We start from the raw sequence: 24789 nt of genomic DNA on the forward strand, positions 1-24789 counted from the left end.
GATTGGCCTCGACAGCACTGGTACCCATTACTGAGAAGTCTGGTACGGAAGCCTCCATGGCCTTTGCCTTCAATTCCACACCTGTTGTCACAGGAGAACAGCCATTTACTGAATGTCAAACTTCACTCTCTTCACCTAACGGCCTGGCATATTCTGTTTTGAACCATAGAGGGTCTCAACTTCCACAACAAGTTTTGAATGTGATTTTGGAAGCTAGAAGGCCTAGTACAAGGAAAGTGTACGCAGATAAATGGAAGAGATTTTTATTTTGGAGTGCAGCAAAAGATTTTGATGTTTCTGAGCCTAATTTGAGTGTGGCTCTTCAATATCTTACAGAGTTATTGGACAAAGGTTTGTCTTTCTCTTCTATTAAGGTTCATGCTGCAGCAATTTCGGCTCACTATGATTGTGTCCCACCATTGTTTTCTCATCCTTTGTTAAAGCAATTTCTTAGAGGGGCAAAGAATATAAGACCCCCACGAAGAGCTCCTACTCCTGCTTGGGATCTCAATTTTGTGTTGGAGAAACTCACTCTACAACCTTTTGAGCCTGCAGCTACTTCTGAATTGAAATATTTATCATGGAAGACTGCTTTTTTGTTGGCAATTACCTCTGCAAGAAGGGTTTCTGAATTGCAGGCCCTTATGGCGGTTGAGCCTTTCTTGATTTTCCATAAGGATAGGGTATCATTACGTACTAATCCTTCCTTTATGCCTAAGGTGGTTTCTAGTGTGGCTTTAAACCAAACTATTCATTTGCCTACTGTTTATGCAAATCCCCAAAATAAAGGGGAAAAGATTTTGCACACTTTAGATGTACACAGGCAGTTGCGTTATTATTTGGACAGAACTAAAGGGTTCAGGCAGTCTCAGCAGTTGTTTGTTTCCTTTGCTTTGAGTTCTCAGGGCAAGCCTGTGTCAAAACAAACTATTTCTAAGTGGATTGGGTTTTGCATTGCTTTCTGTTATTCCCATCATGGCAAGGAGGTTCCAGCTGGGATTAGGCCTCATTCTACTAGGGCTACTGCCACATCAACAGCTTTTTTGAGGGGAGTGGCAACCAAGGATATTTTGGAGGCAGCTACTTGGAGTTCAGTGCATACTTTCTCTAGGCATTATCACCTGCCACTTTACTCTAAATCCAGGGCTGGTTTTGCCACTGCTGTTTTGCAGGGCATTTTGGCAGCTCCTGCTTCCTTGTAGTTAGCCATCCTCCTTTACCTCTGCTTTGGGATTCTACCCAAGTGTAAGGACTGCAGCAATGTGAGATGAAGAACATAGTACAGTTTTCTACCTACCATAAATGTAGATGTTCGAAGATCCACATTGCTGCAGTCCAATTTACCCTCCCTCCTTCCCCTCTGTAGTTAGAGGCGGTTGTGTGGGTTGGATTGTACATATTGTGTATATTGTATATATTGTACATATAGTTAGTGCAAAGGTTGGTTGGTTGTTTGCTGTCTTTTGGTTTTGACCTTTAGTTTTAGGGTCTTCTGACATCTGGGGCAAGAAAAGACTGAGGATATGACGTTGGTCATGCACATTTGTACCCTGACGTCCTGATGTCAGTCAAATGCGCCTTGACCGACGTCAGCCTTATACTTTGATATTCGGGCCGACCGAGGACAGCGGACTACCCAAGTGTAAGGACTGCAGCAATGTGGATCTTCGAACATCTACATTTATGGTAGGTACAAAACTGTACTTTATTTTCCCTTTTGGGACCCCCAGACACAGCTTCTTTGTGGCAAATCAAATTCCATTCCCCACCTGTAAGTAATATTCCCTGCTGAAGACCAATTGTTTCTCACAGAATTTTCTTAAGCTCCCTTATAACAGTTTTAAGTGGAATGCAAATATATGCAGGTGTAATCCTTCTTCCTTGCCATTATCCCCTTAGTACTATAAATCTCTACCATTGTTATAATTTTTATCCTCTTCTATCCATATTGGAGCTCTTGCAATTAATATAAGTACATCTCTTTTCCTTCATCCTAGGTATCCCACTGCATAACCATTCTGAAAACCTTTTTTTATCAAATTCACTTGTTTACTTTTTTCCCAAATGTGTCTCCTGTATCATAGCTATTTGTGCTCTACATCTTTTAATTTAGTTCACTACTCTTCCTTATTTGTTTATATCTGTGAGACCATTTACATTTTAAGATAATAGAGAAAGCGTTATTATGTTAAAAAAGTTATTCCCACCCTTTATGTATAACAGTTTTTTTGTTAATTATCTAGTTCTAGCTTTTGTGGTATGTGCATACACTAATGTTTAACAGGCTGATCTTTTATACAGTTGTTTCTTGTCATATCCATTTGAGCCTATCTTACATGCCTTTTTTGTTTAATTGAAAGCCCTCAAACAAAAAAGAAGTGCACCCCATACTCCCCAAAAACCTATTAACTTAATAATAACACACAAAACTATGTACATCTTTAAATATTAAATTTTACCTTCCTAATAGAAACAATTGTCCTAAACTGACAACCACACTCACAGGCTTGGGTTATCCATGCTAAGCCACATGGTACAGACTGTGTTTTTACTTAGTGCTATCTGCTTTTGTCTCATCTTTATTGCTCTCCCAGATTGGGAAAACACTTGAATGCTTTCAGAAAGGATTATTTCCTAGCCATTGAAAGAAAAAAGTGTTCTGTTTTTTACTGCTCTTTATCAGATCCTTTTTACTTATTTGCTTTTTCTTAAAACTTGTTACTAGATCAAGACAAGGACCTTAATCCGGTCATTCCTTTATGCAAGAATGAGAAAAAGCACATCAATTATTTTGTATCATATTCTTTTGACCAGACTTGTCTCTCTCTTTTTTTTTTTTTTTTTTGCATTGCATTACCTACATTTCTTAAAACTGAACAAGAAGAAAGAAAGCAGAAGAAAAAAAAACAGGAGCAACTTTTTGCTTTAGCATCCCCATTACTTGAAATTAACTGAGAAAACTTTACTTTGTAGCACACAGATTGTCTTGCTTTATAAGAAAATACTACTTATAAGAACAAAATTTTGTTGTACTTATAGTTCACTCTCTCCCTCGTCTTCCCTGTCATAAGTGTTCTTCCAAACATTAATGACATGAAGTAAGGTGTATGCTTTAGAGTCCCCTCCAAGTTTAACAAAGTCAAAAATGTTCAATATTTCTAGGGTTTCTTGTTCTGTCATGTTTCACAAATTTAATTAATGCTTTGTAATCCCATATTTGTCAATTTCCAAGTTGCTGTTTTTATTTCAGTTTATCTCCATCTCCCAAATCAAGGCTCTTTCATTTCCAACATACTCTCAGTTCTAGTCAACTCCTGTGCTTTTTTTTCTGTGTCTCAAGCATTTTTTGTTGAACCACTGGAAATGGTTTCATTGGGACAAGTTCACAGCTCACTTTTTGTTGGACTAACTTTTGTATTTCCTCCGTAGCATGTTCTGCATCAAAAAGTGATTTTATCCCTCTAGGAAATAATATTCTGAAGATAGTTGAGTACAACAGACTGAATCTGGTGCCTACTTCTCGATATTCCCTGATTAGTGAAATAAATTTACTCCTCCTGCCTGGTGCACTATGAGTAATCATTTTCCACAAACCAAATACCGTCTGTTGCTATTGGTCCTTTATCCTTCTGCCCATACCTCTCAATCTCTTAGAGTAAGAAATCAAGACAAAGCAATAAAAAAGTGGTCCAAATAGGGACAATTTTGAAATATTGTTCTTACAAACTTAGAAAGGTGATAGAATAACAGGTTTTGCATTAGCATCAGTTTTCTGAACTGTATGAAGTCTAAAACTCAAATGGCTGTCATTATTTTCTAAGTTCAATCTTTAATGATTTACCACTAATTTGCCAGAAAGCCACAATTTTATTAAAAATAGACCAAAAATAAAAGGCAAAAATCTGGACAGTCTGCAAAAAGCTGTACAGTTGAGAGGTTCTGCCACTGTTTTGTGAGAATCAGCTCCTTCTGCTGGTAAGATTGCATCTTTACTATTAAAGGTCTACGTTGCTTTCTCATGGCCAGGTTTGGAGCATACACAATTTTCTTTTCAATTAACAACTGCTGGTGGCATATCAGACCAGTTGCTTATTTGAACTTTCATAAAATTAATAATATTCTGATCATTCCAGCTTCTCTGGTACAGCAGAAAATCTCAGGTTTTCCTTGTATGCTCTGTCCTCTAATTCAATTAATTTTTGAAATCTCTCTTGAATAGACTCAGATTCAGCCAACTTTTTCTTCATTTTTGACCTCTGACTTGTGCAGTTTTGTTATTTCATCTGATTATCTGTTGAAAGTTTCTTCCATTTTTAACAGCCTTTTATTATTTGAGTTGATGGACTCACAGTGTTTCGTTTATTTTAATCAGCTCTGAGTACATTTGACTTTTTTCTTCTAGGTTACTGGAAGTCATGTTGTGCACCAAAGCTTGCACTGTTTTTTGATGAGCAGCTGCAGAATTGTTCCCAGTCAGTTTTTATCCTCACCTTTTGTGCTTGATTTTCTTTTAGTTTCTCTGAATTTCTTTTTTGCTGGCATCCAGGCAGTGCACTTAGTAGCCAGTTACTGAAATTTACCCAAAAATATTAGTTTACTGTCTCTCTCTTGAGTTTCTGTTTTCACACTGGAAGAGCTGAAAATAAGCTGTTAGTCATTGTGCAGCCATCTTGGGAGTCCTGGTTGCACTGTGTCTTGATCTGAATCTATACTGTTCATCTCCCACTTTACTTTCTGCTGCTCTCTTATTTATCATCATTAATGCAGTGTGACAGTAATTTGGTGCCCCTGTACTATCCACAGTTGTGAATGAATGTCCTCTTTGTTCTTGTACACTGACAGTAAAATGATTATTCTCCAACCATCTAGAATACGACTTACTGTCAGTACTGTGATGTATTACCCTAACAACACATTTCTCCCCTAACTCACCAATCATCTTGTTCCTACCCGGAGTTAGTTTATCTGAGTCTGCTTTCTTCTGGCTACACCTCTTTTTAGGTAAACCAAAGTAAAATTAAAAAAAAAAATGGGACGGTTCATTGGCAAATCAGTTTGGAGAAAAAACATAAAACAAGTAGAATAAAAAGTTCATCCATAGAAGTGTTTAGAGTTTCTAAAGACGGAATTTTTCTTCTGTTGGTCTCTTTTTAGCCTAATTATTTAGGTTTTACTCGAGTGAAGAACGTTCTTTGACGTTAAAATCAGAAATCAACGTATGGTTGCAGTCAAAGTACTGCTTGTGCGGGTGGGTTTGCTCTATGCACTACTTGTCTGATTTAATTCTAAGGTTACTGCCTCTTGACTAAAGAGAAATTTTCCTTTTTGCAGCATTCCTGATTTGATTGCAGAGCATGGACATTTTTAGATAAGTGGTTGATTACAAACTGATCAGTTGCCAGCAGTTTTGCAAAGCAACACTGCAATCATGGTGAGTTGACCTGGATGTACTTCAGTGATACTAGATGTTCAGCATTGTAGAGGTAGCAAGTAGCTTATGTTTTATACTTTTCCATATATTTCTACATATCTACATATTTCTGCTCATAAACCATTTCCATGTTTAGCATCATAAACTTGAATAAAAACTGGAAACTGGTACACCATACTTAAGTAATTTTTTTAGATCATTCCACAAGGTTCAGTTTTGCCTATTTAACTGCAGTACCTAACCAGATTCTAGCCACTGTACGTATCCTGACCCCCACTGCTTTGTCTGCCATGTATTCCTCATAATCGTGTACGTCAGTTGTTGTGAAGGACTCTGATGACCTGGGCAGGTGGCATGATGGATGAGTGGTTATGGGTGGAGGTGTCACTTAGAACAACCCTAACTGATGCTTGACTTTACAGCAGACAGGAGGCATGCTGATGTGTACTGCCCACCATTTACTGCTTTGGCTTCCTCTAGCATTGCATATACATGCAGGCCTGCATACCACTTCAGCTGCAGTACTACCCTGGCATCACTGAAGCGGTACGTCCGCAATGGTTAATGCCTCTCAACCTTTCCTGTAGTGGGAGACCTGACAGTTGGTCACTGTATCTCAAAAGACTGCATCATTTCTTGAACTGTTGTTTTCCTGGGGCATAATCAAGTCAAAAAAATTTGTCAGTGGAATTTGTGGGAACAATACATGCAGAATAATATACAAGAGGATTAGTGAGGTTTAAGGGAAGACAGGCTTGAGCAAGTTATGTAATACTGAAGTGAGTAATTGTTAAAAAGAAAGAAAACGTATATGTAATGTATAATACATGCCAGTAGCATAGCAAGGGTAGGGCAAGGAAGGGGGTAGCTTCCCTGAGGTTGTGATTAGGCTATACCAATCACTGTTTAGCAGTAGTGTATACTGGTTTTTAAATGCTGTCATTGCATCTGCAGTCAAAGGTACACAGTGTAGAGCTGTGTGTGTGGTCTAACTGTAGCAACTACTTGATATGTAGACACAAACAGTTTAAAACAAACAAAAATAGCTTTTTGAAGCAAATCTGAGCACTGCATTGCTCCATGGTAGAACCTGTAGCATCTGCTTGCTACACTTTAAAATGGTAAACAAGTTTTTGTTTTGTTTCTTATTTTATTTTATTTTTTTAAGATGAATCTGAGCACTGTAGGCATCCATGACTGCTACAGTTTGTAAGGGAAAAAAATATATATTTTTATTTTATTTATTTATTTTGGTAGAGACATTTGAGTGCTATAGCTCTGTGTATTATATAAACTGAAGTTTGCTGCAGTTTAAAAGGAAAAAAGAGTTTTTTTTTTTTTTTTTTTTAAAGATGAATCTGAGCATGGCAGCTCCATACATGGTAGAAAATATAGCATTTGCTTGCAAGATTGTAGCTAGTAATTTGCAGTAGTTTAAACTGAAGTTTTTTTCTTTTTTTTTCCTGCAGTAACTTATGCAGTCTATGTTCCATGTGCATAAACTGTCACAACTTCTTGTTACAAATGTAGCAAGCAGTTTGCAGCAGTTTAAGGAATGAAAATAGTTTTTCTTTTTCTTTTTAATTATTGTAGTCTGTGGAAGGAGGGGCAGCAGTGGAATGCAGAAACAGGACCTCATTGGCTCTTGCATTTCACAAGCACCAAGTAAGGTCAGGGACATTTTTGATGCTTAAGGGGTGCCAGATCAGGGAATGGCTCCAGGCGCTAGGGTTGCCACCTTTTCATATGTCCAAAGTGGGACTTTTTGTAGAAATATGAGATTTTGCTGGACAAAACATCTCCACAAATACTGAAAAGCACTGAACTTCATTTTTTGGCCAAAATAAAGCATTTTTCACTTAGCATTTCTGTTGCTTATGATGTTTCATATAATATTTAGGTGTTTCAGATACAAAATTATTGTTTAATGCAAATATTACAGAAAATTTATAGACACAGCTCCCAAAATAAGGGCTGCCTTCACAAAGCGAGACAGGTAGTAAACCTACCAGGTGCTAGATTAGCCAGCTATATATCTGACAATGACAAATGTTAATCTGGTTTGTTTTCTTTTCTGTTAATGAATGTCTGCTTATGTGTTAGATGATAATTTAGTAAAAGCATTTAGAACTTCTGCCAGAGGAGACACCTGTTACTTTAGTGATAATTTAATGAAAGCATTTAGAACTTCTGCCAGAGGAGACACCTGTTACGTTAGAATGATGATATAGATCTGCATATTGCTCACTAAATATATTTCATTGTTTGCTTGATTTATTTATTTTCACATTTCTCACTCGTAATATTTTTGACTTATTCAGGCCAGTGCACTGGACGCCTCACCAAGAAATTCCTGTGCAGTCCTACAAAATGGTGACAAAGGTAAAAGGCAACTTGAAATTTTGTGAAATGGAGAAGTATTTTGTAAAAACACAGCATTATTTTTGAACAAGTCTTGCCTTGCATTGTTTCAGACATCTCTCTTTAGAACTAGAAATAGCTTTTTAAACAAAACTTGAGTTTCTAAGGTTGTGTGTTTGTTACTTATCAGTCTTTTATGGCATCAGCCCCTTTTTTCCTCCTATTTTGGAGCATAGGGTCAAGGTGTCTTAGCAACGGTTTCCATCACCTCGAGGCAATGTTCACTCCACCATGTCGTAGTATCATGTTCTTTGTAATGCACTTATTTTTTTGCCTGTACTGAAATCTCTTTCTAGCTGCTAACTTCTAATTTCTGTACATGTTTTCTTTCTTGGTTACTCAGTGCTAAATACGTTGATAAAGTACCCACCACAAAAAAACTGAGTACAGAATATATTCCTTGGGAATATTATTATAGAGAGGAAATGGATTTTGCTTTACTTTGGATACCCAGTGCACCAGCATTCAGTGGCACCTGCAAATTATCCCCGTCTGTCTTTTTATTGCTCTAAGTATTTCAAGTAGAAAGGATAAGCTGCTTTAAAGTATGACGCACACACCTAAGTGAAAGGAAATGTTGCACACCAACAATCAGAGGCACCTGCAATTTACCCCTCTTTGCCTCTTTATTGCTCTAAATACTTGAGGTGCCATTCAAAATACCATGAAACAGGAAGAATTCAATCACAGGGGAGAAGCTGCTTTTTAAAGTGTGACATGCCCCATCAGTGAACGGAAAGGTTACATATCAGTATTCAGAGGCACCTGCAGTTTTACCCCTGTTTGCCTTTTTTTACTGCTCCAAATGCTTTAGGTAATCATAGCAGCTGTTTTTGTATATTATTTCACAGAGCTTGAGTATTAAGAACATTGCCACAGCCAAGACTATGTATACAGCGGGCATACATTGTTTACCTGTGTTCTTACTGATGCAATCTCCTGCTTTGTGTGCTGTTTTTATGCATACCTCTCAACTTTCCAGATTTTTTGCAACATGTCCAAATTTTTACCTTATTTTTGGTCTTTTCCCCATAAAATGTATGGTTTTCTGACAAATCACTGAGGACTGAAGTCATCAAATAGCAAACATTTAAGTTTAAGACTTCATATTATTCAGAAAAATGCATGCTAGCACAAGTCCTATTATTCTGTCAACTTTCTGTTTATAAGAACAGTATTTAAATTTTGACCCTATTTTGAGGCCTTTGTCCCATCATTATTTTTACCTTTGTCCAGATTATTTGTACTAAGAGGTTGGGGGGGGGGGTAAGAAAACATATCACACTTATCTAACACCCCCCCCCCGGATGCAGCTGCTCAATACAGGAGAATTAACCATCTCCCACTCTGCTAGAGGTCTGAATATCTCACCCAGCTGCATCTCAGATGTGAATTCCCCTTCCTGATTATTCTACCTCTCAGAAAAGTGTAAACTAAGCGAAGACATTGACAGAGCAAAAAAATACTGACTTGTGTCTAGCTGCTGTTAGGTGTGCAAGTACAGCCAGCTTCTCCCACACCCATATAATCTCATTTTACTGCTACACAATATATTAAATGCATTGTTTCTTTCTGCTGTATCTTGTAAAAAGTTCCCTATCTTTTGTTCAGAAGCTGTCCCCTACAGCTATTCTTCCTGGTCACCCTCAAGACATACCCTGGATTTTAGTAATTTTCTCCATAAAACTAAGCAGCTCTGTAGAAACATAGCAAGTAGCAACCCTGTAACCTGTTTGATAAAAATCTCTAGCATAACAAATATTTACCATTAGATTTTGATTACAGTGTTATTGAATAAACAGATGTTCATCATATTAATCAGTGCTGTAGTCACCTTAGCTATATGGGTTGTGTCCTGCCATGACTATAACAGCCAGCCAGCTAGCTCCTGAAGGTTCAGGGCACCTTCCATGTACCTAAACTGTTAAAAAACAGCTCAAGCTGAACTGATTAAAAGACAAGTTTGGGTGCAAAGCATATGCTTCTCTGTGGCTTTTGAGAATTGATGGTTGGCTTATGCTTTTCTTTGCTGGGCAGATAAGTTCCCTTTGGGGAAAAAAACTTAATTTTTTTTTTTTTATTTTGTTGATGTTTTATTACTTTCTTCTTGAAGAAATGTATTTAAAGATGGGAGTGTTTTGTTTAAACTGACTGTCCTGTGACTGCAATGTACCTTTAAATGGAGCATTTGCTTTATCCTGTCAGTTTGAAAGTGGTGTAAAGTAACTAAATTTTTTTTCCGTGGAGAAATTGTTTTATTTATTCACTTATTTTTGATGGGGCTGGCATAGTGTTTTAAAGTGCTTTATTTTGTCACAACAGCAGGGCTAGGTGGGTGACTGTGCTGTGGCCATTTGTTGTACCTCAGACAACTCATCTTTTAGCCATTATGGACTGGGTTTACCACATCCTGTGCAGTTGTTGGGGTCCTTTCAGTGGGCAAGGGAGACCCACTCTTGCCGGGAGAGGGAGCAGGAACAAGAAAGCTTTCCATGTTTTAGTCAGAATGCTGTGCCTGCACCTGTGGACGCAGCTGTTGCCATTAGTAACACACATTTGGCTCCATTTTTCCTGTCAAAAAGACAGCAAGCATGTATCAACTCTTCATCCAATTTCATTGGATAGTAGTAGTTTGCCAGGTGTGGCTCAAGGTTTAATTCAGGGTATTGATCTTTTTTGTAATGTAGTTTCTGGTAAAAGAAAGACTGATATCTCTCTTCTGAAGCGATTCAAGATTCTAAATCTGAACAGGAAGATAGAGACAGATGCAGGGTTTTACCCTCGGATTTCTGATTCATACTGTGATAGCAGCTCAGTATCTGATTCTCCCTGTGGGGGGTTTCTATTTCTTTGACACTGTTGCTAGAATGTCCCAGTGTTTTCAGTGGGAGAACACTGAGGTTTGTTGCAGAAGGATTTTCAATAACTGACGCCCATTCCTCCTGGTCTGTCTGCTTTTGAGGATGTTTGTTTCTGCCTGCAGTTTTACTTATATTCAGCCAGCTGCACCTCATAAGGCTGTTCTCATACCTGACCCAGCAGCTACAGCTCTAGTTGATCCCACTGCTACTAAGCACTTAGTTAATTTTAATCCTACTCTATCTGATAAGGATGCGAAAGTTATTGATAGGTATGGGGAAAAAAGTGTATACTTCTGCAACTTTGATTTTCAGAATTTTAAATTGTCAAGCTGATATGTTAAGTTTGTTTTGACAAATTGTAAAAGTATGAGGAATGTTTTACTGCAGTTTCTTCTTGTGAGAAAATCCTTTTTTAAATAACTTAGTTTCTTCTATTGCACAGGGTACTCCTCATTGTTTGTTGTTTCTGTATGACTCTCTTGATACTTTTGCCAATGCTATGGCCACTGGTACTGTTTAGAGGAAGTTTGCATGGCTGCATTCTCACAACCTCCCAGATGATGTTAAACATGAGATTTTAAAATTTTCTTTGGATAGAGGTTTAGTGTATGGCCCCTCTGCTGAAGTGGTAATCACAAAGTGTGATGAAAGGGGCAAGCTGAGGTAGGAAATCTAAGAGTTTTCAGCCCTCTTTTTACAAATTGACCAAGGGTTTCTTAATCTCCTCTTCCAATTTTGAGGGGAAAAAAAAAAGAATAAACAATCCCAACAAAATTCAAGTAAACAGACATTTAAGAATCAATACCAAGGGGTGCAAAAAAGAAGTCTCGAACTTCCCATAACCAAGGACAGTTTAGCAAGTCTGATGACTGTTTGAGACCTTGAGAACCTCTCTCACCCTGGCACCTTTTTTCCTCCAGAAAGTCAGCATCTCTATTTTTCACTTTGGGAACAGATTGTTTCAAACAAATGAGTTCTGAAAATCATTCATCAGGGTCACAGATGGTAGTGGGAGAAAATAACTCCTTTCCTGGGGTCATTCCTCATACCCCAGATCAGACTGTTTTGTTTCCACCTGTTCTTCATCACATGCTGACCCAAGAAGTGATGGAATCACTTTCTCCTTCCCAGGTGTAAAGAGTTTTTATTCAAGGATGTTCCTGTTGCCAGAGAAAGAAAATGCTTGGGGACTATTTCTGGATCTTTCTTGCCTAAACCTGTTTGCGATGGTGTCTATTTCAAAATGTCATTTCACAACCTGTTAACTCTTCTTCCTCTTTCAAGTATCCTGGTTACACTAGACTTTAAAAGATGCTCATCACATCTCTACTTATCCAGACTTCACATGTTTCTTAAGGCTTTGTGTCTGGATCACATTATCAGTTTTCTACCTTACCCTTTGGAAAATCCACTGCACCAATAGTGTTCACAAATTGTCTAGGTGCAGTTATAGCTTATTACAGTCTTCAGGGTATCAACATTTTTTTTCATATTTAGATCACGTGCTTATCTTTGCAGAGTCTCTTTCAAAATGTCTGTAATCTCTCTCTTGGGTGAGGGATCTCTTACAAAAGCCAAGTTTCCAAGAGAGCATTCAGAAGTCTTTGTTCCTGGGATGTCAAATAGCCATCTCAGTTCAAAGAACTTTTCTTCCACAGGAAAAACGGATCTTTAAAAAAAAAAAAAAAAAAAGTCAGTTTCTAAGGTTTTCCAGTCAGACTTTGGTCACTTTGAGGAGAACACCTCAGGATTTTGTGTCTCATGGCATCTATGATTCCTATGATACCCCTGGCAAGTGTTTACATGAGAAAGATACAATGGTATCTGAAATCTGTTTGGTCCCAGCATTAACACCCTTTATCTTTTCAAATCCCAGTGTTGGGGTTGGTCAGAAGAGAAATCTTTTAGTGCAGACAACAGAGTCAATACAGAGCGGAGATGTGCACCCCAACCCAGGCCCAACACTAGCCCCACCAAAGCAAAACCGACACCCAACCCACCCAAACCCCCTGCATAAATACTTCCCTCCTCAACAATCCCCTAAAATGCAACAAACGCTAGTTTCTTCCTCCAGACTAATAATATGTAATCTCTACACCCGAGGTGTCCTGCAGTAAGATATCAGACCTTCATGCATGAAATGAATTGCATCAACCCCACATCATAGTTGTCACTGAAACCTGCTTAAGACATGAAATTAAAGATGAAGAAATTAGTCCTCCTGGTGACACCATTATTATGAAAGATGGGCTGGGGGGTGTGGTCATCATCTTTCAAGCCCTCTTAAAAAGCCATACTTACCTCCCAACTATTTCACAATCCAGCAATGAAAAAATACAAATAGCCAAACTCCACCTAAACAGTCATAGGATCATGGAAAGTTACTAGGCTATTGGCTCTAAGGCCTTTATAAGCCTTGCCAAGAGTTTAGACCATGTATAGACAAATCAGCACCTGATGCCCCAGTCCAGCAGGGGCATGGGTGGAATCCCAGGGATGTATTTTCTGTTTCCCATCCCGTTATCCAGGTCCCGCTTAAAAAGGGGTAAAGAGGTACTCTGCTTGATGCGGAGAGGGAGTCAGTTCCACAGATGGTGGAGCCTCTGGGACATAAATCTGTCCCGCCATCGGGATTTGCGGTCAGAAATCTATAATTATTGCAGCTTTCTACATCCCCCTACCTCAAAAATGCCATTACTACTGAAAACATACATAGCTGTTTATCTACTTTCAACCAAGAAACCATCCTGTTCTGTGACCATAACATAGACTGGACCTCTAACAAACCTAACTCTGTTCCCCATAATATTAACCTCTGTCATTTCCGTCAGCTGATCCAGTGACTAAGATTTTACAAGTGTCCGGAAAAAAAAAAGATCCATACTAGACTGCATACTCTCAACCAACCCTGAAAAATTAAGCTAACCAGCACCCTCCAAGATTCATTCAGTGATCATCACCCCATCTACATATCATGTAGTTTTTGTAAAACAGAAATGGAAAGAGTCACACAACTTGCTGCTGGTTGTGATGTACTAATGGCAGAAGGACTTTATACCGAAAGGCATAATAATGTGGGAAGACTGTTGCAGTGGGGATTGTGCAAACATTATGACATTGAACTAGCTGAAAACACTGGAAATATGAGCCACAAAGCATCATAGAAAATGATGGTCTACATCACATGGGATCACCCATTACCAACAGTTCAAAAGATAGATGCGAGAAAACCAGATATAGTGGTCCATGAAAAGAAGATAAAAGTAGCACTGATCATTGAAATCGTTACACCCATTGACTATAGTTTCTTGTGTAGGAAGAGAGACAGTCATAAAATATCAGGATTTGCAGGCAGGAACAAGAGCAATGTGGAGGAAAGATACCCAGACGTTTCCAATAGTAGTAGTAGGAGCAGCGGGGCTTATTAAAAAAAAAAAAAAAAAGATTCTGCAATCATATTTAGATATGTTACCAATGCATGCAACTCCATACGAATTGCAGGAGGACTCATTACTGGGCACATTGCGAGTGCTGTGAAGAGCACTCCTGGCTGACATCAAAGATTGAAACAATACTAATTTCATGAACTTTAATCATACTATGACTTAGGAATGGGGTTCCATTCCTGTCATGGTATTAGAAACCCAAAAGATTTGGAGAAATTAAAAAAAAAATCAGAGAATAAAACCCTTATATTTCAGTTCTGTGAGAAACATAACCAATTTTGATAAATCCATATTTAATGATGCACTTAAAGTGACTGGGATCCCCTGAAATAGCTGCCTGTAGGTGAAGCAGTCTGTCACTTCAATAACTCCTTCTTAACCAGCTAGCCCCATTGAGACAGTGATGAAAATAAATTCTGCCCCATGGCTAACCCGTCAAACTAAGAGACAGAGACAAATTATTTTAGCAATATCACAAAACTAGGACCCAATCCTACCTAGATGGATATCTGTGCCCCAGAAACCGTTGAAAGGCACAAGTTCATTTTGAGAGAAAGCACTCTCCACAAACCAGACACACTTGTACAAAAAAAACCCAAAAGATTTTGGCAAAATTTAAGCAACTTCTTAAAACCAGGCAAAAAACCCACCTCACATCCTTTGCCATCTGAAGCCAGCAGGGACATTGCAGACAAATTCAACAAATACTTCATATTCAGTACTCTACTTAACTTATACCCACCCCCACTTACCTCCCCTGACCATAAGTACTCTCCAACTCAACCCAGCAACCATCTAGATAAAAAAGTAAAAAAAAATTAAACCCACAGCACTACCTCCTGACGACCCGACATCTGGATACCACAGTATAACAGCTGACACCATTTCCTACCCTGTATCTTTCTTAATAAATATATCAGTTACAGAAAACTACATCCCAGCCCTATGGAAAGCTTCCTTCATAATCCCGTTATACAAAGCTGGCACATCCACACAACTTTCAAGATATTGTCGTATAGCAATCCTCCCTCCCCTTTCCAAAGTACTTGAAAAATGTGTACATCAGCAACTCCTAGGCTTTTTGCTTGATAACCAAGTACTTTCACATATACAACATGGCTTTTGACCCAACCACAGCACCAAAACAGCCCTGGTACAGTTCCTAGATACCATTAATTAAAGGAAAAACACAGGTAATTATGTCTCCACCCTTTTTCTTGACTTGTCAAAGTCAAATAAATGAATGTAGCATTGGCATCTTTCATTGTGGCTAAAACCAGACTTAGGCCATACCCTCACACTTCCCACAACCCCATCCATATCCCGCCCATTTCATGACTTCATTGCCATGTCAGCCAAGGCAGAATGCCCCCTTTTCCATACATGATGCCTTTTTTTCCCTGTGGCTTTACTATGCTTTTTGTAATAATAATAATAATAATAATAATAAAAAAAAAGCATGGTCATTCTGCCAATTTGACAAACTCCAAAAACGGATAGTTGGCAACACTAAATGGGTGTAACTAAGGAAATTATTTATTTCTTTGAACTGATGTACAATATCTGAATTGCCTAGATGTAGTAAGGCCTTATTAAGTTTAATGCTGTTGGCTGCAAAAAAACAAATAGATAGAGAAGAACTGGAATTGGGGTCTTTAGAAAAAGGGAAGGAGCAAATTAGATAGAAGTAAATGGAATTTGTGAAAATAATGCATGCAGAATAATGGTCAAGAGGAGGAGTGAGGTTTAAGAGAAGTCAGAAAATGAGCAATTTAAATGATGTTGGAGTGAATAACCGTTCTTATAAAGAAAGAAAGCATATGTCATGTATAATGCATGAAAAATATTAATATTTTCAGATCCTGCAGATAGACTAGTGGTGGACCGTAGCTGGGATAGCTACTAAAGTTCAAAAAAATGACACGGATATATGAAACTTGAATTATGTCACTGATAAAACAGAACGAAAAAAAAGATGAAAAACCACTTCTTTTAAATCCACAGAAACCTCACTGCTTCGCCGAATTGGCAAGATGTTGAACTAAAGTGTAACAAAAAGACTGTTACACACTGATGTTTAGCAGTTCAAAGTTAAGTAGGACTAAATCTGTTTATATCCCAGGCATATACATTCCTATAACTCTTCCAAATGATGCAAAGTAACTTGAACACAACTCACAACAGTCTGTGTGGGGAGACCATAACAAGCATAAAAAAGTACCTTAGAATGTTTGTAAAAGCTGATGAAATGTTGTAGAGCAAATGCCTGGTTGCTCAGGAAGTCCTGACTATCCGTTGTACTTGTTGTAGAGAAAACCCAATCCAATACTTTGTAGTTAGAAAAACACAAGAAGCTTCCCTTTGCAAACTCAATAGTTCCAAACTTGCAGGAAGCAAATGAAGCACTAGAAGCACTAGCACAATTGCTATGTAAACAAACTCAGAAGTTCCAAACTCATGCACTGTTATACACTGATGTTTAGAAGTTCAAAAGTAAAGTAGGACTAAATCTGTTTATATCCCAGGCATATACATTCCTGTAACTCTTCCAAATGATGCAAAGTAACTTGAACACAACTCACAACAGTCTGTGTGGGGAGACCACAACAACCATAAAAAAGTACCTTAGAATGTTTGTAAAAGCTGATGAAATGTTGTAGAGCAAATGCCTGGTTGCTCAGGAAGTCCTGACTATCCGTTTAGCTTGTGGTAGAGAAAACCCAATCCAATACTTTGTAGTTAGAAAAACACAAGAAGCTTCCTTGGCAAACTCAATAGTTCCAGACTTGCAGGAAGCAAATGAAGCACTAGCACAATTGCTGTGTAAACAAACTCAGAAGTTCCAAACTCATAGGAAGCAAAAAAGGCGCTGTAGACTGAAAATAAATCCTTTATTACAACGATAGCATTCCTTAAGCACTAGTTGAGCGCTTTCATCTACACCATCGCAGACTTCATCAGAACTAGTGCAAAACATTTAATTAACTCATTTAAAAACAGTTTTTGGCGCCAAAACTTTGTTACTCAATTTAAAGAAACAGTACTCCATTTGTAACATAACTAATATTGGACCTATGTAAAAAAACATATAAATCTTGGTGATTTATATATATACATACCAAAAGTAAATACAAATGTATATATAATTATAAATATTGATTTTAAAAGTCACTAAAAATAATTATTCATATGGTATTGTGATTGAAATACTAAAACATGAATTAAATTCACTATGTGTACTTACATTTCATCAAATATTGCAGCCATAAAAATATTATGTATCAAGAATTAAAAATGGTTTTGTACTTATAAAATCGTTAATACCTGGATTCCTAGTGGAATCAGTTAAAATCTGCCACTTGCTTTCTTTACAGGCCAGTCTTGTTTTCCAATCCCTCCAAAAGGAATTTCCTTCACCTCATCTATTATCATAAAGGAGAATGTGTGTCCCTCACCATATTCCTTGATGTGTCTGTATAGGGCATTTTTACTATCCATTTTCCTAATTTTGTAATAATGCTCATAAATACGTTTCTTTAACTCTCTTTCTGTTTTGCCTATATAATAGGCTGGACATTTTTTGCACAGAGCTAAATATACTATGTGCTTGGTGCTGCAATTTCCACCTATGCTCCTAATTTTACTGTGATTAATGTCATTCAAAACAATATCACTGTTGGTGTTTATATGTGTACATTGTTTGCATCTTCCGCACTTTCTGGTGAAAACCTTGTCTTTATTATTGTTTCTGCCTTTCCCTAACTTGGAATGTTCCAGTAATCTTTTTATGTTGGGACCAGTTTTGTATACTATCTTGGGTTCCTCACCCAGTATATTTTTGTTGACATCTGATACTGTGATAATGTCCCAATATTTCTTTATAATGTCCTTAATCTTGGTGCTGTGAGGGGTATAGGTCAGAACACACACTCTACCCATATTTGCTTTCTGCAAGTTAGCGTTCATCTCTTTATCAAGACCTAGCAGTGGTTTGTATTTTATTCCCCATTGGGATTTGACAAATTCAATGGTGTCACTAATCATGTTGCTGGGATATCCTCTCCTTTCAAATAAATCTGCTAACAGAACCATTTCTCCTTCCATGAATTCTCTAGTTGATGACATTCTGGCACATCTAATGCACTGTCCCTTCATAATATTTTTAAAAATGTGTGGTGGATGTTCACTACCAAAAAATAGATAACCATTAGAGAATGTGCTTTTCTATGTATCTTGGATGTAAAACCTTCCTCATTGGAACCTATGAACACATCCAAATATGAAATACCTGAGTTATTTGTTTCATAGGTAAATTTCAAAAATTGGTAGTTTCGTTGATGTATTCAATAAATTGTGGTATTGTCTCGTTGGGTCCCTTCCACAGAATGAATATATCGTCAGAAATCTTACATAGAAGGTGATGTAGCTGGAGAATGCACAGTTGGTAATGAATTCATTCTCCCAATCAGACATAACCAAGTTTGCAAATATGGGGGCACAAGATGCGCCCATAGCAACTCCCTTGCTTTGTCTGAAAAATTCACCCTCGAAAGTAAGATAATTGTGATCCAACACTAGGCCCATCATATCCATGATTAGATTTATTTTATCCCAGGTCAATGTAGAAAACTTTCTAAGACTCCTGGCAAATCTCTCTAGTCCCTCGTCCTTAGGAATACATGAAAATAAGTCACATACATCAATGGTGATGAATGTACATTGTTCTGTCCATATAGGCAAAACAGAAAGAGAGTTAAAGAAACGTATTTATGAGCATTATTACAAAATTAGGAAAATGGATAGTAAAAATGCCCTATACAGACACATCAAGGAATATGGTGAGGGACACACATTCTCCTTTATGATAATAGATGAGGTGAAGGAAATTCCTTTTGGAGGGGATTGGAAAACAAGACTGGCCTGTAAAGAAAGCAAGTGGCAGATTTTAACTGATTCCACTAGGAATCCAGGTATTAACGATTTTATAAGTATAAAACCATTTTTAATTCTTGATACATAATATTTTTATGGCTGCAATATTTGATGAAATGTAAGTACACATAGTGAATTTAATTCATGTTTTAGTATTTCAATCACAATACCATATGAATAATTATTTTTAGTGAACTTTAAAATCAATATTTATAATTATATATACATTTGTATTTACTTTTGGTATATATATAAATCACCAAGATTTATATGTTTTTTACATAGGTCCAATATTAGTTATGTTACAAATGGAGTACTGTTTCTTTAAATTGAGTAACAAAGTTTTGGCGCCAAAAACTGTTTTTAAATGAGTTAATTAAATGTTTTGCACTAGTTCTGATGAAGTCTGCGATGGTGCAGATGAAAGCGCTCAACTAGTGCTTAAGGAATGCTATCGTTGTAATAAAGGATTTATTTTCAGTCTACAGCGCCTTTTTTGCTTCCTATGAGTTTGGAACTTCTGAGTTTGTTTACACAGCAATTGTGCTAGTGCTTCATTTGCTTCCTGCAAGTCTGGAACTATTGAGTTTGCCAAGGGAAGCTTCTTGTGTTTTTCTAACTACAAAGTATTGGATTGGGTTTTCTACCACAAGCTAAACGGATAGTCAGGACTTCCTGAGCAACCAGGCATTTGCTCTACAACATTTCATCAGCTTTACAAACATTCTAAGGTACTTTTCTATGGTTGTTGTGGTCTCCCCACACAGACTGTTGTGAGTTGTGTTCAAGTTACTTTGCATCATTTGGAAGAGTTACAGGAATGTATATGCCTGGGATATAAACAGATTTAGTCCTACTTTACTTTTGAACTTCTAAACATCAGTGTATAACAGTGCATGAGTTTGGAACTTCTGAGTTTGTTTACATAGCAATTGTGCTAGTGCTTCTAGTGCTTCATTTGCTTCCTGCAAGTTTGGAACTATTGAGTTTGCAAAGGAAGCTTCTTGTGTTTTTCTAACTACAAAGTATTGGATTGGGTTTTCTCTACAACAAGTACAACGGATAGTCAGGACTTCCTGAGCAACCAGGCATTTGCTCTACAACATTTCATCAGCTTTTACAAACATTCTAAGGTACTTTTTTATGCTTGTTATGGTCTCCCCACACAGACTGTTGTGAGTTGTGTTCAAGTTACTTTGCATCATTTGGAAGAGTTATAGGAATGTATATGCCTGGGATATAAACAGATTTAGTCCTACTTAACTTTGAACTGCTAAACATCAGTGTGTAACAGTCTTTTTGTTACACTTTAGTTCAACATCTTGCCAATTCGGCGAAGCAGTGAGGTTTCTGTGGATTTAAAAGAAGTGGTTTTTCATCTTTTTTTTCGTTCTGTTTTATCAGTGACATAATTCAAGTTTCATATATCCGTGTCATTTTTTTGAACTTTAGTAGCTATCCCAGCTACGGTCCACCACTAGTCTATCTGCAGGATCTGATTATATTTTACCAGTTGTTTGTTCTTGCACAACCTTAATATTAATATTTTGATTTTTTCTCATTTTTATTAATATATTTAAGACTACATCTTAAGTGATAATTTAATAAAGGTGTTTAAAAAATGGGGCACGTGTGAACCTGAGGCACAGTGCCAAATTTACTGTTACTTCCAGCAAGTAGATTCCTAAATGCAAAACCATCCCGATTCTTTGCCTAACCTCTTACATGCCTAGCAAACATGGAACCTCCATTTTATACCTAAGGCAGTGGTTGTTTCTTTGCTGTATGTGTCGTGGAAAGTAGGCAGTCAGAGCGCAGAGATTCCATAGTGTGAGATAAATCAGGAAAAACTCATTATCCTGATCTTACTCATTTACCAAGCTTGATCTCTCATTATGGGGGGTTTTCAGACCGATGTGGTAGTTCTGTGAGCTATAAACTCTCTGCTTTCACCCTAGATTGCATCACAATAAAGGATGAGGCTCATTGGGTCATCTTTCCCAAGGAATCTCTTGTTAAGAATTTTAAGCATGCTGTCTGTGCATCCTAGAAGGATCTGGATTCCTCTTTCTCACAAAGGCTGGATATCATCTGCATTACTCCAGCTAAGTAGAGTAACATTACATTTGCTTCATGATTGAAGGACACAGTAACTCTGTTAAATGTGTCATTTAAGTCCATTTCACATTCTACCTCTCCTACATCCCTGCCTTCACTTTCTTGCTTTCTCCTTGTCCTCCTGAATGTCTCTCTCTGGATTTCATTTACACCACCCATTGCAGTATTGCATGTCAGGAGTCTGCAACCCTCTCTAAGAAGTACTGTTTTCAGAGTTCAAGGGAGTAATTAGTCACTGTAGTTTCCTTCCTGTATCACCTCTCCCCAATTATGTTCAGACTGACCTTTTCACATCTCCCTGGTTTGTGCACCCAGTAGCATGACCTCCCCCCCCAGTTTCTTGGTTCCTAGTTGAGAAGAGCTGTAATTCTTTTGCTATTGGGTCTTTATGTTGACAATCTTCTCGATTCCTTCCAGCAGCTTCAGGTCCATTTCCTTGTATGACCTCCAGAGTTGCAGGCATTATGCAAGGTGTGAACTGCCGAAGGCCCTCTAAATTTATAAAGTGAAAACATTGCATCTTTGCCTCTGGAGTCTTTCCTCCAGTAATGCACCATAGAATTCCATTTACTGTTTCCACTTCCTTCTTGCTCCGATCCTGATGATCTGTTCCACGTATTATCAACATCTCAGACCTTTTTCCTGCTCTCTTGCCATCAGTTCTACTCCAAACAGCTTATGGCTTGTACCGGGATTGTTGTGGTATAAGTACCGTGGATTACTTGGCATTTGTTTCTAATGAGCCTGAACTGCCACCTTTCTGCCCACTTGTTCAAATTTCTCAGATTTTTTCCTAGACTTGCTCCACATTTGCTGCTGCTACACCTTAACAACATGACTGAGCTGTTCCCTCCTCCCTGTGTCTGCAACACACTAGAGAGTACTGGAACCAAGACAGACCCCTGTAGTACTACAGTAGTCATCCTAATTCCTGATATCCTTCCCATCACAATTCTGTGTCTTGCTCTTTTGCCATGCAGCTAGTTTGTTTTGATACTCTCTTCAGCTTCCTCCAATTTTTCTTAGCCTCATGTGTGGGATCAAATCAGAGGTGTTGTAGAAGTCTATGAATCCATATGTACTCATCTTTCCCCCTTTTACTTTTGTGTAACCCAGTCCTAAAACAAGACATGAATACATTTTTGATTCCTGTTCTGGAAATTGTGTAGAAGTATTATCATCTTTCCTGTCTGTAATCTTTCAAATGATTTTCTTGCCATTACTGATAAATTTAACAAACCTAGTGCTCCGTAGGTTTTTTTTGCAGCCCTCTCCTTCATGCAGGGGTACCATACTTGCTGTCATTTGTCACTTGTGCACTAGAAGCTAATCTGTTGAAAATCTCTGTCAGCAATGTGCCAGCACAGTTGCCATATTTCTTAGGACTCTGTGAAGTACCCATATGGTCATTCTGCTTTATCCTGTGTAAGGCCAGTCTCTTCTCCATATCCTTCCTTTCTGTCCTGGTACCTGTCCGCTCTTCTCCATATTTTGCTTACCTCTGAAAACATGGCACCGTCCTTTTTCTTGTGTAAAGGCTGAAGCAGTGTATTGATTCAATATCACTATTTTTTCTTCAGCTGTTTTACTCTCCTTTCTGTCACGGCTCATCCTTTCCAGATTGTCATTCCCTTTTTCTGTTCTGCTTTGTACTTAAATTCCCTTCTTGTTCTCTGTGCTAACTCAGTTTCTGTGTTAACCATTGCTGCCCTTCTGGTCTCCTTGTAGTGTACCTTAACTACCTCCACACCACCACCTTTCTACTACTTCCATACCATATCTCGTATCTTAATTTCTAGCCTCACATTGTCTTTTTTTACCTTTTTCCCTTTTCCTCTTAACTTAGTCTGTAGCTGTGAGTGCTCCATTTCTGATCTATTACTTTAATCTGTTCACTCCCTTAGTTTGTTTCCACACTCCTGAGTCATGTAAAACCTGCAGTACAGCATAATTCACCACTCTTCTGCACTGTCATCTTTGTATTCCTTCTCTTTCCCCTTCTCCAGACCACATGGTGTCATGATAACTGTTGGCGAAAGGTTCCTTAATTTGGACACCAGTAACACCTTCTGCATTGCATAGGACCACATCCAGATTACAGTCCTATTTTTTTTTTAGTTCAAAAATGTTGGGGTTGGGTAAGTGTTTAAAGTGCTTTTACTGTGTTTTTAGTGGAAAAGTGACTTTTTTACTACCTAGCTGTTTTACTGACTACTACTACTAGGCTTCAGTTCTTTCTTCTACCACCCACAAAAAGAAGAAGAAAATTGATAAACAGTCTTTTCCAGTACAGTGGGTTACAAAACTCCCCTAGACACAGATGGGTGACTCTGCTGAGGCCATTTCTGGTTCCTCAGACCATTCATCTTTTTCCTTGGCTCCCTCTAGTGTAGTTCCTACAGCCACCATGGACTTGGGGGTTAGACATGTCCTCTGCAGCTTTTGTACTACCCCAAGCAAGCAGGGGAGAACCACTGTTGTTAGTCCTGGAGAATGCCTTTCTACTTAGCCAAAATGGATTACCTGTCTCTAGGATGTTTTGGCTGACAAAAGGTCATCTGCTTCAGAAATTCCAGTCAAAAAAAGGAAAATCTCAGACATATGACTTCTGTCTCATTTGCTCTGGACTGGAGTGATTTATTGGTATTCGCTCTAGGTTTAGTTCAGGCTGTTGACCATTTCGTTTAATCTGTTTCTGTCAAGAGAAAAAAAAAAGATTATTCATTTTCTGAAGGGGTTCAAAATTTTACACATTATTTAAAATAATTGTGATCAGACAACTTTTTTTTTTTTCGGTCCTCATGTTTGTGATTCATTTTCTGAGGAGAGTGTGGCTTCTTCCAGTCCCTTTGAAAGAGCCGCTTTTTAGGATACTTTTTCCAGAATTAATTGGTTGTTTCATTGGGAATATAATTATTCCACCGTCGTCAAAGAAATATAATGTTTTACTGCAACTGGATTTTCTTGAAGTTACTACAATTCCTTGTGTTATTTAATGATTGGAGGATGTTTTTGAGATGGCCTGTAACATGCCTGGCAGCCAGCCTGCTGTCCCCAAGAACTCAGACTGTGTAAAGTTTCTCAGTATTAAGATTTTATACAGTGATCTCAGATCAAACCAACATTTTATTTTTTGGGTAAATCCAGCTACTGCAATCCCTCCCCTTTAGAATAGGATGGGAAAGCTTTTGATATGGGAGAAAAGCTGTTCTTCTGCAAAATTCTCAGCTGTCAGTTGGTGGTGATTAGCAATAGTCAGCTACTTTTTTGATGCATGTAAACATGTAGTGTTAATAACAGTGAAATGCTTCACTGCAAAGTTTTATATATATATATATATATATATATATATATATATATATATATATATATATATATGGGAACATGTCAGTCCACCGACAAGTCGGAAGACCGACATTCACTCCACCGACACATGAAAATATCGAAAGCGCAAACACGGACATTTAACAGGTAAGACTTTTAAATTCGCTAATCATGCCTACCACACATGCATAACACTGCCACAGTTACTAAAACATGGTAGGCATGATTAGCGAAATTAAAAGTCTTACCTGTTAAA

General features: G+C 37.9%; 1 protein-coding gene across 1 annotated transcript in view; it reads left to right on the forward strand.

Moving 5' to 3' along the window:
- The window catches only part of PIKFYVE (phosphoinositide kinase, FYVE-type zinc finger containing), a 3858188-nt gene that overhangs the window by 3176480 nt on the left and 656919 nt on the right, over positions 1–24789 (forward strand). The window contains 1 exon segment of the mRNA XM_044075403.1: positions 7753–7813. Coding sequence (XP_043931338.1) covers positions 7753–7813 — 61 coding nt within the window.

Source organism: Protopterus annectens, chromosome 6.part1 (genome assembly GCF_019279795.1).
Source record: "Protopterus annectens isolate FY-2018-M chromosome 6.part1, PAN1.0, whole genome shotgun sequence".
Taxonomy (NCBI): Eukaryota; Metazoa; Chordata; order Ceratodontiformes; family Protopteridae; genus Protopterus; species Protopterus annectens.